The sequence below is a fragment of the Meles meles genome, chromosome 19 (genome assembly GCF_922984935.1).
Source record: "Meles meles chromosome 19, mMelMel3.1 paternal haplotype, whole genome shotgun sequence".
NCBI classification, from domain to species: Eukaryota; Metazoa; Chordata; class Mammalia; order Carnivora; family Mustelidae; genus Meles; species Meles meles.
Window position 1 is genome coordinate 40295271 of NC_060084.1, and position 14998 is coordinate 40310268.

The 14998-nt window shown below is 44.9% G+C and overlaps 2 protein-coding genes across 6 annotated transcripts in view; one reads left to right on the forward strand and one right to left on the reverse strand.

Moving 5' to 3' along the window:
• Positions 1 to 1534: 1534 nt before the first annotated feature.
• On the forward strand, positions 1535 to 7593 carry PDCD5 (programmed cell death 5). Of its 2 annotated transcripts, XM_045987712.1 has the most exons (6): positions 1535 to 1682; positions 2513 to 2550; positions 5224 to 5285; positions 6015 to 6106; positions 7031 to 7102; positions 7415 to 7593. In XM_045987712.1, exons 1-6 carry the CDS (start codon positions 1617 to 1619, stop codon positions 7460 to 7462), a joined length of 378 nt encoding a protein of 125 aa, XP_045843668.1. In that variant the 5' UTR covers positions 1535 to 1616; the 3' UTR covers positions 7463 to 7593. The 2 variants fall into 2 exon arrangements, with proteins under 2 accessions (XP_045843668.1, XP_045843667.1); XM_045987711.1 differs by lacking the exon at positions 7415 to 7593 and having other exon boundaries at positions 6516 to 7086.
• ANKRD27 (ankyrin repeat domain 27) overlaps positions 2586 to 14998 on the reverse strand; it is a 57141-nt gene continuing 44728 nt past the window's right edge. Inside the window, exons 25-29 of one of the 4 annotated variants that reach the window (XM_045987710.1) lie at positions 14782 to 14943; positions 13663 to 13774; positions 12671 to 12749; positions 12420 to 12492; positions 2586 to 3435 (exon numbers count right to left, since the gene is read on the reverse strand). In XM_045987710.1, coding sequence (XP_045843666.1) covers positions 3418 to 3435; positions 12420 to 12492; positions 12671 to 12749; positions 13663 to 13774; positions 14782 to 14943 — 444 coding nt within the window. In that variant the 3' untranslated portion in view covers positions 2586 to 3417. The other 3 variants (XM_045987706.1, XM_045987709.1, XM_045987708.1) reach the window with 3 other exon arrangements.

Below are 14998 nucleotides of genomic sequence, written 5' to 3' on the forward strand. Positions count from 1 at the left end.
CCTGGGGCTGGAACTCACAGCCCCGAGGTCAAGAGACGTAGACTCTCCCCCTTAAATCTTGCCTGTTTACATATTAGAGCAATGGTATCATTAATGTTTAAATTCAAAATGTCTAGTGAATGTCTAATTCAAAAGACATGGGTTCTCTATACTCAAGAATTGAAATACTTATATGCTAATGTTGTTCACAGCAGCATTATTCACAATATCCCAAAAGTGGAAAAAACACAAGTGTCCACTGACAGATTAGTGGATAAACAAAATGTGGTATATACATAAAATGGAATTTTCTTCAGCCCTAAAAAGTAAGAAAAGTCTAACACCTGTTACAAATGGATGAACTTGGAACACAGTATGCTAAGTGAAACAAAATACTGCATGATTCTACTTACATGAAGTTGAGTAGTCAAAATCGTAAGAGACAGAAAGTAGAACTTGAGGACTAGTTATTGAATGGGTATGTTTTCAGTTTTTCTAGATGAAGAGTTCTAGACATTGGTTGCACAACGATGTTGGGTGTATTTAACACTACTGAACCAAACTAACCATTAAAAATGGTTAAAATGGTAAATTTTATATTTTGGCTCAACTGAAAAAAACGGCAGGTGGATGACCTGCATGAGTCAAGGGGTTAGGGGCCTGTGTCCCTCCACACACAACAATGCCCCCATTCTAAAGGCGTCCCCGCCCCCCCGGAGTTCACATAGCACAGCTGCCCCCGCAAGGTTCTCCCACAGGTCCTTGTGTGCCCATCGGGTGAGGGTGCCATGGGGGTGTCTGTGTGGGTTGGAGTGGGAGTGAGAGGTGGGGTAGAAGTGTCTGCCTGGGGTGGTTATCTGTGTGGGGGTGTCTGTGTGGGTTGGGGTCAGTAGAATGGGGATGTCTTCTGGGCTAGTGTAGGGGTGTCTGTGGGGTGGGGGTGTCTGTGTGGGGTGAGGGGGGGGGCGAGGTTGTTTATAAAGTTTACACCACACGCCACATTCCAGCCCAACCTCTGAGGAAAAGCCCATCTGGGCCCAGTCTCGGCGTCCAAGTCGGCTTTAATTTGGCTTCATAATAGCCGGGTGAGAGCGACTGTCTTCTTCCCGATCCCCACCCCCCATCCCATTTTAAGTGTACAATTTAGTGTCTTTTCAGCAAATGCAAGAGTTGTGCATCTATCACCGCAATTTTGAACATTTCCCTCAGCCCACTCTGCCTGAGTCCCCGCGTCCTCATCTGTAAGTGGAGATAACACGAGGCTAGCACGGGTCGGCCACCAGCAGATTTTATCTATCATTATAGTCGTTGATGACGGCCTGTTTTTACATTTATCCTTCCCCTCTCGCAGTGCTGCCCTAGCCCGCCGCGCCAGCGGGAGCGAGGAGGTGAGGCTCGAGTCGCGAAGGCTCTGCCGGGTTGTGCCCAGAGGCCCCGCGGCTCCCCACCGCCTGCGATCGTGCAATCGGGCCTCTCCCGGCGCCCTGGCTGCGGCGGGAGGCGCGGCTCCGGGCTGGATTGGTGATGCCTGGGCGCTGCGCGCACCTGCGCAGTGAGGAGGGTCGGGCGCGCGCTGGGGCGCTGTGGGAGAGCCTTCGGTGCGTGGTCGCGGCTGCTGGACCCCGGACTGCCGCACCATGGCGGAGGAGGAGCTGGAGGCGCTGAGGAAGCAGAGGCTGGCCGAACTGCAGGCGAAGCATGGGGTGAGTACGCCTGCCCCCGCCGGGCAAGTCCCCACCGGACGCCGCCCTCGCCCGGGTGGAGGGCGCGGCCCCAGGCGGAGGCTCGGGACGCCGCGGCTGGAGCTCGCCCTGCGGGCCCAGGACCCCGCCGCGGCCCCCGAGGGGGACTTCGGCCCCTCGGGGCGCGTGGTCGCTGGACAGCGAGGCTGACCGCATGCGGCCCCGGGCGTTCGGGCGCTGGGCCTCCGTGGACCGGCGTCGCTCCGGAACGGACTGCTCAGCCCCTCTGCTCTCTTGGTCCCCTTAGCTTCGGGTCTAGCCGGCTCCGACTGCTTTCGGGTGTTCTGACCCAAGTAGTCGACGTTGTTCGAGGGTCTGCGGTGTGCCAAGTGCTGCGGGTACGTAGGGGAACATCCTCCCTGACGGAGTTGATGGTCCCCGGGGAGGAGCCACACTCTAAACACGAATCCCGTAGATAAAGTGCCCAAGTTAATGACTTTACTGTGCGGGGAGGGGGGACCGTCTCCCGGGAAGCGCCAAGTGAATCAGCGTCCCCAAATGCCGAAATAATTTTATTATCCAGAAATTATTCTTCTTAACGCTACGGTTTCGTAGTATAGGGACTCCCCTCCCTCATGTAAACATTCTACTAGATTGTGATTTTAGAAGCTTATCAAAACCTTGTAGTAAGTTAAAACTATCCCATTGATTTCTGTGAGGCACAGCTTTTAATGATTTGTAATAATTTGATCTCCACCACGGCAGGAGCCTGAAGTATCAGAGTGGTCCCTACTTTTTTCTTAAGTGAAATTACTCGACTAAAAGATACGGGTTTTTTCCTCCCCTCCCAGGATCCTGGCGATGCAGCACAACAGGAAGCAAAGCACAGGTATGGGCTGGAGCTCTGAACTTTCTGAAGGGTGGTGTCACCAAACTGTTTTGGTTTTTTTTTGTTGTTTAAGTTATTTTAATAGGCGTGTGAATTTAAGGTTTTTCCTGGCATAGAGATTTTTCTGTAAGTAATCAGGATAGTTTTACTATTAATTTGTTAATTAAAGAAACGTGTGGAACTGCACATACGGACCTTGTTTGCTTTTCTGCTAAACTGTGATTACCTTAAAATGAGCCTCATAATAGGACCACCTCATAGGGATGTTGTGAGTATTACACGGGGACAGTGCCTCACATTTAGTAAATGCTCTATACACATCAACTGTTACGCAGTTCGTACTGATATTTTACTCCCAGGACATGGTAGGGTACCTCATACACAGCAGGTTTATTGAATGAAGACCTTACTTATCTCATCATGCTACCTTTTCTTCTAATTGTGATTTTTAAAAACATATAAAACTTACATAATTTAAGTGTGAGGTTCATTTGTTAACTATATTCCCATTGTTATGTAACCAGTCTTTGGAATTCTTCCCTCTTGCAAAACTGAAACTCTATACTTACTGAACAATACATTTCCCTCTCTCCACATGATGCTGCCATTTAATTCATTCATTCAACAAATACATACATATTTTTAAGAAGTATTTATTTGAGAGAGAGAGTGCACATGTGAGTGAAGGGAAGGGCAGAGGGAGAGAATCTCAGGTAGACTCCACAGTAAACTTGAAGCCCCGCGTGGGATCCAGATACCATGACTCCGAGATTATGACCTGAGCCAAAATCAAAGAGTTGGATGCTCAGCCAACTGAGCCACCAAGCGCTACCATTCAGCAAATATTCATTGAGCACCAGGTCTGGCTCAGGCACTGTGCGGGATCTAGAGAAATAGGCAAAGCAGAGAAGGTTCTGTCCTTACGTGACTTCTTAGTGGTAGAAGATAGATGGTGCTAAGAAGAAAATAAAACTACTACATGAATTTCATTGATGCTAAGATGTACATTTTTTCCCATATTAACATAGATTAGGATGGGTCTCATAAATGATCACTCTCGTTCTGGATTCTTCCAAAGATTTATTTTTGCTTCTGCCATCACCTGGGTACATTTTGAACCTGAAATGTTTTAAAATTAAATTCTGTGCCTGAGATTCCATCCCCCCCCCCAACCCCGCCCCAGGCAGTGTAAATTCGGATAGCAAGCCTGCAAGACTAAAGCTTGAAGTTCAAACTCTCAAAGGAACGTTTTTCTTCTTCCACTCAGAGCCAAGGCTGATACATGCATCCTTCTTTGCTGTCCCTTTCTGTGTTGCCGGTTTATTTTTTGTTTACCTTGTACTGTGGATGTTACTCTTTGATGCCCCAGCTTTGGGTAGGGGTCTCCTGTTAGACTTATGTAGGTGTTCTTTGCTGTTGTTCTTAAAAGCATATAAAACTGTGGTGCATCTTAGAACTGATGGCATCTCGGATTCAGTGAAATATAGTAGCAGTAGTTCACAGCAGGGTTGAAGTACTCAGAAGCAACAAGGAAATGGCCTGTGGAAGTGGGCTCTAAGCTCCTCAGGTGGGGTGGTTAGTAGGTACAGCCAGCCCCAGCTCCCCTTCTAATCCAGCCAAAGAATCTGCTTTTGTCTGGTTGTGTATTAAGTTCCTTAAAGGACTTCATTTGAGGGAAAACTTTTTTTGCTACTTAAGTTTGAAACCACTGTCCTATGAACCCGAACTAGTTATAAGGATAGTTGTAGTGTTATAATTTCACTCCCTCTGCTGACTCAAAAAGTGGACCTGAGAGTCTTGAAACATGGGGCTCAGGGGAGCCTGGGTGGCTCTGTTGGTTAAGTGTCCAGCTTTTGGTTTTGGCTCAGGTCATGATCTCACAGATAGTGAGATCAAGTTCCACATTGGGCTCCACACTCAGCGGGAGTCTGAAGATTTTCTCCCTCGTCTTCTGCCCCTGCTCCCAGTTGGGCGCACAAGCTCATGTGTGCACATTCTCTCTCAGATCTTTAAGAGAAAAAAAAAAAAAGAAACATGGGGCCTTGTTTTATCTTAGCCATGATTACCTGTGTCCCCATAAGATGGCCTCCCTGGGTCTCAGCTTCATCTCTAAAAATACCAGACAGAGGGGCATCTTGGTGGCTCAGTGGATTAAGCCTCTGCCTTTGGCTCAGGTCGTGATCTCGGGGTCCTGGGATTGGGCCCTGCGTTGGGCTCTCTGCTTACCAGGGAGCCTGCTTCCCACCCCACCCCCCTTTTGCCTCCCTCTCTGCCTACTTATCTCTGTCAAATACACAAAATCTTTAATACATACATACATGCTTGCATGCATACGTACATACCAGACAGATTAATCTTTGGTCCTTGGATTGCTTGGATTCTCACTACAAATTCCTAGAATCTCTCACGCTGTGTACTTAATAAATGCTGGTAATGGTGGTACCTTTCAGTCTGGTAGGTTTACACTCATAAAATACAGCCAGCTTCTGAGGGCAGAGGTGGCCTCTTCTACCTGACTGTGGGTGCTGCCACCGCACAGCACTGGCTATAGTGCAGTCTGCGTGCGTGCCAGGCCTCCATCTTGGGAAACCTACTGAGGGAGTTCCATTTTTGTATGTTCAGTAGGAATGCTGACAGCATAGTTCTAATTTTGCTGACCTGTTTTTGTTGTAGGGAAGCAGAAATGAGAAACAGTATCTTAGCCCAAGTCCTGGATCAGTCGGCCCGGGCCCGTTGTAAGCATCTCCAGTTTCCTTTAAGTTCCTTCCATAACCCTTACTTGAGTTAGTTGAGTAGGGAAAGGTACATGAAATCATTGCTAATTCTGGATTAAGTATTTAACCTAAAATACAATACAGATAATATTGTAAGAAATGTGAAATTTATAAACCTAAGGAAATGCATTTAAATTATTATTAAAAATACCAGCTCAGTTCTCTTATGAAGGAGATGATCTCCCAAGTGCACATTAGGTAAGATTTACAGGAAATAACTTGTAAATCGAGTCAGTTGCAAAATGTGGCTGGTAGTTGATGTGGGTGATGGGGACTTGGGCGGGGGTTATTGTCTCTGTTTCAGTGTATGTTCATAATTCTTCGTATTACCAAAACAGTGTAGAAAAATAAAATAAGCCAATTAGAATGAACTGGTATCTTTCGTATTGTAACTTGAAGCCCAGCTTAGAAGCAGCCTTAGATGGATCATCACAATTATGTATGTGTAGACATCAGGCTTTGAATCCCAGGGCCCAAGTTTAATCTTGGCTCTCCCGCTACCTCTCTGTGGCTTTGACTGAGGTTGGCATGGCTGAACTTGTTTCCCCTTTTTAAGCGGGGTAGTAGTACCATCTGTCTCACCTACCTTACTGGTCTCAAAACATGTCTATGAAGTGCTTTAGAAATGTCCACGCATAATTTTAAGTTCTATAAATGCATTTAGTTTTGACTCCTCCTTTTTCTTTTCAGTAAGTAACTTAGCACTTGTAAAGCCCGAAAAAACTAAAGCAGTAGAGAATTACCTCATACAGATGGCAAGATATGGACAACTAAGTGGGAAGGTAAGCTTGGACTGCCTTGAGGCAATTTTACCTATTCTTTACCTAACTTTTATCAAAAAAAAAACCTTCAAAAGGTCATTTTTCAGAAAGGTTAAAGAAATTCTTGTTAACTGTTTCAGTGAGGCAGTTTACAGAGAAGAGAATTGTAGCATCTGCCATAAATCCTAAATAACTAATTGCCTTTCCTAAAATCCTCTGCTGCTTTCCTTTACTGACATTGCTATGGAACCTTGATGTGTTTGTGACCCAGTGACGCTTAGGGTCAGCATCTAATTGCTTCTACACTGGAAATAGGTTTGTCAATACCCATTAAATACTACCGATGTAGGTAGAAGTTAAGCTTGCTTTGCAAATGAGGAGGTGCTGAAATTTTTGGTTCTTACGTGTGCTGCTGTCATGCCATTATGAGTGTATACTGGAGAGCCTGACCTTCCTTCAAGATCCAGATGAGCCCCACCTGCACTTGAAACCACCTGTTGCCACCGCAGCCTGTGGGAATCAGTCCTGTCCTGAACCCTTTACTCTAAGAGCATGCATGGAAGAGACAACGACTGGTTCATCTTTTCTGAGTGACTTCCCTCCTGCATTTAAACTTCTCAACCGCAGAGGCAACGTGTCTCTGTCCCTGACACTTAACACAGTGGTATAGATGGTTGTCATTGTCAGCTAGTGGTGATAAAGGTGTTCTTAAACAACGTTAACTTCAGATTTTTCTGTGAAAGCTAATTTTGATGGCTACCCCCCCTCCAAATGAAGCTAGCAGAGCAAAATTCTTTTGCAACTTAAACTAATAGAACCTCCCATCTTGCCTTCCCTTCCCTTTTGACCTCTGCCCCCACATCCCAGGAAAATTAAAACCATTCAGTGTACTAATGTAAACACTTTGTTTAAAAAAAGTACTGTTTTTCTTTCTGGTTATCCTAGGTATCAGAACAAGGTTTAATAGAAATCCTTGAAAAAGTAAGCCAACAAACAGAAAAGAAAACCACAGTTAAAGTAAGTGTCCCCACATGCTCATGGCAAAAGAAAAAGATTGCTGTTTTAAGTGATAAGTGTTAAATATACATTTGTTGTAGCAAAAACGTGTTTGAGCCCATAAACACTTCCATTTCGTAAGAGGTGAAAGTTTGGGGAGAAAGGTTGCATGTGCTGAGGCGTCTGGTGTTCCCCTCCCCTCCAACACCTAAAACACTAAGCTGTTTTAAAGATGTAGTGTCTTGCTGTAGTAGGTAGACCTTGTTCTTCTCAGAAAGTCTGAGTCATGCTTTATTAAACATGACCCTCATTTAATTTCCCCCTCCCCCCTAGTTCAACAGAAGAAAAGTCATGGACTCTGATGAAGAGGACGATTATTGAAATTTAAGATGTTTAGAGATTGGAACTTATTGTTCTAGGACAGATCATACTGGGTAGAAGTGATCTGATTGTTTACTTTGTTTATTGTCTATATGCCTTTTAAAAAAATAAACTTGTTATGCAAAATAGAACAATTTGGGCAGTTATTTTTATACCATAGCTGAATGAACAGATCTGCATTTTGAATTTTCTTTCCTACCTAAAGTTTCGAAACGTGTAGCAGCATGAATATATCCTTTGTAACTGTGACATTAGCATTAGGTAGGAAAGTGGCCTTTGCACAAATGGAAGCCAGCCTACTCTTCAGTAAAAAGAAAATAGCATCCAGTAACATCATGGTAGTTAAAATGCACAGATTAAGAGGAATCAACTTTAATACTTAACGTCTAATATTTCCAAGACCTAAGTTCTGAAACCAGGTAAACTTCTTCCTGAAGGTAGTACTCGCATTTAATGTAAGAAAATGCCTTGCTTTGGTTTCATTTATAATCTTTCTAAAGGCATTGAGATCAAATGATCTGACAAGTATCATCCCTACCAAAGACAGTCTGAACTGGAGTGATACTTGCATTGCAGAAAATTACCACAGTAACTGGGAGATACTGGTGGTAGTACTTCAACAGTAACAAGCATGTTGGTAAGAGAAGTGACTCCTAATTAAAATCCAGCTGAGACAGTTAGCATAGCAGTTAAACATTTTGGTAGAGGGGCACCTGGGTGGCTCAGGTCATGATCCCAGGGTTCTGGGATCGAGCCCCACATTGGGCTCTCTGCTCAGCGGGGAGCCTGCTTCCTCCTCTCTCTCTCTCTGCCTCTCTGCCTACTTATGATCTCTGTCTGTCAAATAAATAAATAATTTAAAAAAAAAAAACATTTTGCTAGAAATATTCTGAGTTCTTCACTGATAAAGTTGCAGGTAACTTAAATGGCATCTCTTACATTGTGCTTTCCTCCCACTAGGTTTTGAAACTTCCATGCATAAATTGACCTGTCAGTTGGGCTGTTTGGTGTAACTACTTAGAGGTTCCAGCCCCAGGAGGAATTTCGTAACATTTTATGAAGTGAATAGGACTAGTAGCAGGAGAATAACAGGAAAAGTGGTTTACAATCCCAGTCTCTGCTTTAGCTAGCATACCGCTGATCTATGTTTAAATTGTTTATTTGAGAGGTTAACTGTTTTTGAGACTTGAAATTTGGAACTGCGGCCCAGAAAAAAAGTCAGTGTTGGAGCATCTAGCATTCCCAAATGAATGAATGAGTAGAACTGTTACCATCCTTTTTTTTTTTTTTTAAGGAACAGTAAAGTTTCTTTATAAGTAAACATTTAGGGAAACCTAAGTTTCCTTCAGGGATTTAAAAAAAAAATCCCTATAGAGGTGAACTTTGCTTTAGGTCTCGTTTACATAAAAATGCTGGAGGGAGACTAGAGGATTCTCAGCAAGTTTTGTCACATGCTTCCTCCTACACAATAACCACTGTCTGGACAGCAAATACCTATGGGAATGTGTTTAAACTGTCAAACCCTTGTCCTGTCCTCCAGAGACCCTCAAGAATGGAAAGTGGTTCTCTACACACAGATAAAAGTTCTGGAAGACAGAAAGGGGGTGGAGTACATTTTGGCCTAGGAAATGGAGAGTGGTGGTTCGTTCTACTTTAATTGACAGTACTTTGAATTCAAACCATTCTTACACAGAGTAGAAATTTGGCCATTACCAATTTCTGAGTTACCAAATCAAGTTTAGTTTCAAGTGGGAAAGCAAGTAGAGAAAAGCAAGTGTTCTTAAAAATAATTGAGGTGGGTGCTCGCTTCGGCAGCACATATACTAAAAAAAAAAAATAATTGAGGTGGTCGCTTCAGGTGGCTTACCCTGCTGATTACCAGAGTAGTGTAAGCAGCTTCTCCCCTAAAACTGTCTCATTCAAGGTATTTGTATCTCCAGAGGAAGGACAAACCATATTGGTAACTGCCAATTCACATGACCCTGCCAAGCAGGCATGACTGCAGCTCTGATGATGCAAGCAAATCAACCCCCTTTTTTCTCTGAACCTGTTTCTTCATTTGACAATTCTACCAATCAGGGTGATTGTTAGAATTAAATAGGGGATACACATGAAAGTTTTCAAAATTATATTGTACCACCCCAAAAATCAGGTGACACCAATGTGCGTATTTGCAACCTGGCTATGCTGATACGTTTCTTAATTAGGGTGGCAGTGAACCAAAACAACTTGCCAGTAAGGTGGTTTTGTTTTAAAACCAGGAGGAAGGAGGAAAACTAAATCAGAACAAAGAAATTTGCAAAGCAACAGTGCTTGCTTTCTGTTTGGGCTAGGAAGCTGTATTACATTCATTTTTTATCTGATTTTTTTAAGACATTTTTATAGGCCCGAGTTATTGCACCTACTAGATTAACACAGGCCTAAATGGGTGAATGGATAATGGTCTGCTCAGAATGATCCAGTTTACATATCTCAGTGACCTCAGTAACTGGAAAATGTGTAATCCATCCAATGGGAGAAGATCTTCCCATACAAAGAGCACATGTTTATAGCAGGCTGAGAAATACCTCTCTCTCCAGAGCAAGACATTAACTAAAAAAGTGTACCATGACACGCTCAAGAATCATAAAGTTTACTGCTTCTTTCCCATCATTTGGCACATATCCAAGGCACATTAGAAAATTAGAAATCATAAATTACTTTGTAGAAAAATAATCAGCCCCTCCCTTCTATACATAAGCAAGTATTTCCAAGAACGTGCACAAAACCATTTCCGTATTACAAAGTTATTTGAAAGTGTACTCAGGACAAACCCATGTTTGCAGCTGTAGAACAATTAGTAACATAAAAAAATAAGAGTAAAATCTATAGAAATTTATAAAAAGGAATAAATGGCAATAAATTCTAACTGAAAGTAACTCTGACCTGGTTTGTGCTGTAAGTTTTGAATCAGAATCAAAAGACTAAGAAAAGATGTGCCAAATCTCTCTTGTTCAGTAACCATCCGTCAGGTGTGACAACAAAGGGAGGTTTTTAACGGCAGGGGCTGTGTCTGGAGAGACACTGATACAGGTGCGTATGTGCAGTGATCAAGTATCTGTACTTTGTTGGAAGAAGAATTATACCCAACTTTTCCCACATACATAGTGTAGAAGAGATCCTAAATGTCCTTTCCATGAAAATGAACATCACAACAGCATGTAGGCATCTTTGGGTTCAAGTGCTGCTTTGCAAAGGAACATTTCCCAGTCCTCTTTCCCTCGTTCCCCTGTGGCGCTTCTGCCTGCCTCCACGGTATCATGAAACCTAACTGCTTCTCTTCAGCGGATCCCAAATGAAGGAATTCTTTCAGCCTGTGGTTTGCTCATTTGTCCACATCACAGAAGTTAGCACCTTTCGTCAGGAGGAGGTCGCGATCTGGTCATGAAACTTCGCACGGTAGTCAGGGAGCTCCCGCTACTTCAGAAGAAACCTACGCCTGCTCTTCCGGATCTGGACACGGCCGGAATCGGTGCGCACTCCTTTTCCAGCGTACGCGCTAGCTTTGGTGAGAAAAGAGAGGATCGTTTTCTTGGTCACATTCCTTCCCTCAGCCACAAAACAGCTAGCTTTCACAGAACTTTCTGCTTTTCTTGCAAATCCAACAGAAAGTACATTTCAGTTCTCAGCTGTGTTCCTGCTTGGCGCCTCCTTGCCGAGGACTCTCTTGGCAGCAACATAGTAACCGCTTATCACCGCTAAGACTGGGACGTGACCTTAGAAGTGGCTGGGTTGCAAGCAGTCCCTGGGCTCTTAGGTACGACTGCATCCTCGACTGTGTGTCTGCGCAGCATCCGCCTGTTTGAAGGAACACGTTGTCTCGGTCCAAGCCCCTCGGGCTGATTGCCGTGCCCTCTGTCAGCACTCTCAGATCTGCTGTGGTCTGGCAGGTTGTCCTGTCTCCCTGTGACTCTTTGCCTCCCTGGCTGAAGAAACGGTACAATTCAAGCAGTTCATTTGCACTGCACTTTAAACAAGAACCACACAAGAACAGCGCTCTTGGGTGCTGCTTGTCACCCAACGTGCTTGGTACTTTCTGGGCATCATTTCGGCTCTGACATCCCCGTGGGGACAGGATGACGTGTGTACTCCGTGTGTCAGACACAACATCAGCGCTTTACCTGTTTGCACAATGACTCTATAACTAACAGGGGTGTACTAATTGCTGTCCCCATTTACAGCTGAGGACGCAGGATCAGCAAATGGAAGCAAGCTGCATGAAGTCCCACAGCTCACAAGGGAAAAGCGCTTGACGGAACCCAAGCAGATTTCAGAGTTTGCGGGTTTCCCATGCAGCAGCACATCTGTTAGCAAAGTCACGAAAGGTTACAGAAGAGATCGAAATGAGTCAGGTTAACAAACATCGCTTTAATTCTCTATAACAAAGATTCAGAATTTCTGTATCTTTGCTGTAAAGTCTGCTTCTCATCAAGTCATATATTGGAAGGAACAAGAGAAAAGTCACGTTTCTGAGAAGAGTCACCTAATGTTATGACAGAACGTCAAGCAAGCGTCTCTGTAACTGAGTAAGTGATGCCGTAGGAAGAGGGCCACATGCAGAGTTGTCCATATGAGCAGCTCTAGACCACATCTGGAGAAAAGTTTGTTACCCTTCTATATGTAAACATGGTTTCCTCCTGACATCTGTGAGTGTCACTAGCGGAAGCTGAACATTTCATCAAGTACACGCATCACGAGCCCTATAGCCTCTCTCCACGCGTACCTCCATTTCCCATTCTCCCCTCACCTTTCTCAAATAAACGAAGTCTGTACTCTTGGCTATCCCACTAACAAACTCCTCTTAAGTGTTAGAAAATCTTGCAAAGGAAATCATGAAATAAGAAATGTGTTTACCGTGGATTCGTTTAGGAAAAGCCAGGCTTTACGAAATATGATAAGCCAGCATTGAATAACTCACCTCATGCAGAGAGTCTTCAGTAAAACTAGGGACACTCCTATCTCTTGCCATAATCTCCCTTGAAGTCTTTCCCCTGAAACCCGAAACAAAGTGAAATCAGTGTCTGAAAGTGGCGTGAAACGCTCTGGTTGGCCACGAGGTGGCAGCATTTGGTGAGTGCAGATTTTCTCTAACCCACTGAAGGGGCACAGACCGGCTTGAGTTGTAAGCGACGGCACAGGCAGAGAAATCAACTCAAAGTTTATACTCACTTAAACTGACCACCTGAGCGGACAAAGTAAAACTGTCTTGTAAAAGGTTCATCGGGTAGGTCGTACATTTTTGAGTTCCCTGTAGAAGAAAAAGAAGGATAAGTGTCTGAAAACCTCCAAAGCAGGGTAAGAATTAGAGGTCTAGCACAGATGCAACCTTTCAATTGTCTTAGCTTAACAAAATTTAGAAAAATTAAGCACTGCTATTTGCTTAAAGAAACGTATCAGTAGGGGTGCCTGGGTGGCTCAGTGGGTTAAAGCCTCTGCCTTCGGCTCAGGTCATGATCCCAGAGTCCTGGGATCGAGTCCCACATCGGGCTCTCTGCTTTGCGGGGAGCCTGCTTCCTCCTCTCTCTCTGCCTGCCTCTCTGCCTGCTTGTGATCTCTGTCAAATAAATAAATAAAATCTTTAAAAAAAATAAATAAAGTAAGATTAAAAAAAAATCTTAAAAAAAAAAAAGAGCATGGGCCCTATCTAGACTATAACAACTTAAAAAAAAAAAAAGAAAGAAAAGAAAATACTTCAGCCCTATCCATGTTTGGCAACTACTGTTCTAATTACCAAAAATCTCTGTATACCTGCAAATAAAGTAAGTAAATAAATTAAACCTTGAAAGGTAGCAGGAAACGCTGAGCCCCAGATGTCCAGGAAATGCTTAAAAAAAGGCCTGGGTCTGGGCCATGTGGCACACAAGAATCTCCCAGAGGCGGCGGCTCCTCTCCAGCTGGCAGGGAAGGCCTGAGCCATCAAAGGTGAGGCTTGGAATGGCCACCTTATTCCCTTAGGAAGCATCATCCCAGTCAACCAGAAAACCAGTAGCAAAACAAGCTGATGAGCGAGGCTGTAACGTAGGTTTCTTTGGTGCCCTATGCCACCCCCCGTCGTGAGTATAATGACATTCCACACTCACAATTAAATAAGCACCAGCGACTACTCATGAATTTCCAAACATGCCCACGTTGAAAATCACAGAGAGAATGTAAATTCTTACATTTCTTCCTGATCTTAACAGTCACGCACTCCTTGTGGTCTGCTTCGCCAACATCATCTACTGAGGCCACGCAGTTCGGTACTACCTGAAGTAATTCCATTATTTTTGAATTCTACAATTGGAAAGGGAAAAGGTTAACAGTTGATCTTTAATTCTTAGCAGGTCACAGCCTGCTTTTAATCTGTCAATACTGGTGCAGCTGGGCGGAGAAGCTAAGCAGACAGGTACAGGCAAAGCTGACGCCAGAGAGCCTCATGGTGAGAGCAGCCCTGCCCTTGGAGCCTGGCTCTGCCTCTACTAGGGAACCCGGGCCGGGTACTTAGCTGCCCTGTGCGATGGGGCTGAGAACAGCATCTCTCACTCCAGAGTTATCCCGGGGTTTTCGCCAGCCCAGCACATGGTAAGTATTCGATAAAAAACACTCATCCTTACCATCATTTGAGAAAGTGCTCACGGAAGGTTTAAAATACTTTGATTCTGTTAGGAAATGTCACTGAAAATTAACATGATAAGCCTATGAGTACGCTGGGTTTATGGTGACTTTCACATGACACCTGTCATTTAACAGCCTACCAGCTGTCTACCTGGAGTCGAAAACAGAAAGACTCTCCGTGAAAACGGTGACAGTAGAGGGCTTGCTTCTCCCAGGAGAGGAGGCCTTCTCCTCACCAGGACCCTGCGCAAACACCCACAGCACGGGAAGGAGGGCTGACCTGCTCATCACAATTCCCCTTGCAGAGAGAGTAACTCTGGGAGACTTAGAACCACAACTGAATGAACATTCTCTATTGTGCTAAGACCCCAGGTGCAGTCCCAGCCCAGGGAGCGTGAGCCCCGGACCAGCCATCCGGTGCCCCGGGACCGGAGCAGGGCGCTGACACCTGCAGTGGCCGGGGCAGCACCTCCACTCGGCCCTTCGAAAGCGAGCCCTGAAAGACTGAGTCCTGGCTCCCTGAGCAGGCCACCTCTGACCCGGGGACCAAGGACTAGATATTCAACCCACTGCACACGGACTTAGCCCAGCATCCCGATTCAAAGGCCGGCTGCTGCTGTTTCAGATGTGGTTTAACCACAGGGAACAGGGAAGCCCGAGTGAGCCGCACGGGCGCTCCCACTCACCTGCTCAGCACAGTCCATGGCGGTGCACTGCCTCTTGTTCAAGACCTGCACTGATGCCCCGTGAAGCAGAAGCAGCTCCACCACGAAGACGTGCTTCTCTATCACGGCCTCGTGCAGGGCGGTGTTACCCTTATTGTTAGAGACGTTAATGGAGGCCCCGTGCTAGAAGGAGGAACAGTGCAATCAAAAGGAATGCCAGAGGGGTCCTGGGTGGCTC

Coding starts and splice junctions, on each gene's coding strand:
- PDCD5 (XM_045987711.1), top strand. CDS start 1,617: ATGGCGGAGGAGGAGCTGGAGGCGCTGAGGAAGCAGAGGCTGGCCGAA. Junction 1,683..2,512: donor AACTGCAGGCGAAGCATGGG/GTGAGTACGCCT, acceptor CTCCCCTCCCAG/GATCCTGGCGATGCAGCACA. Junction 5,286..6,014: donor TCAGTCGGCCCGGGCCCGTT/GTAAGCATCTCC, acceptor TTTTCTTTTCAG/TAAGTAACTTAGCACTTGTA.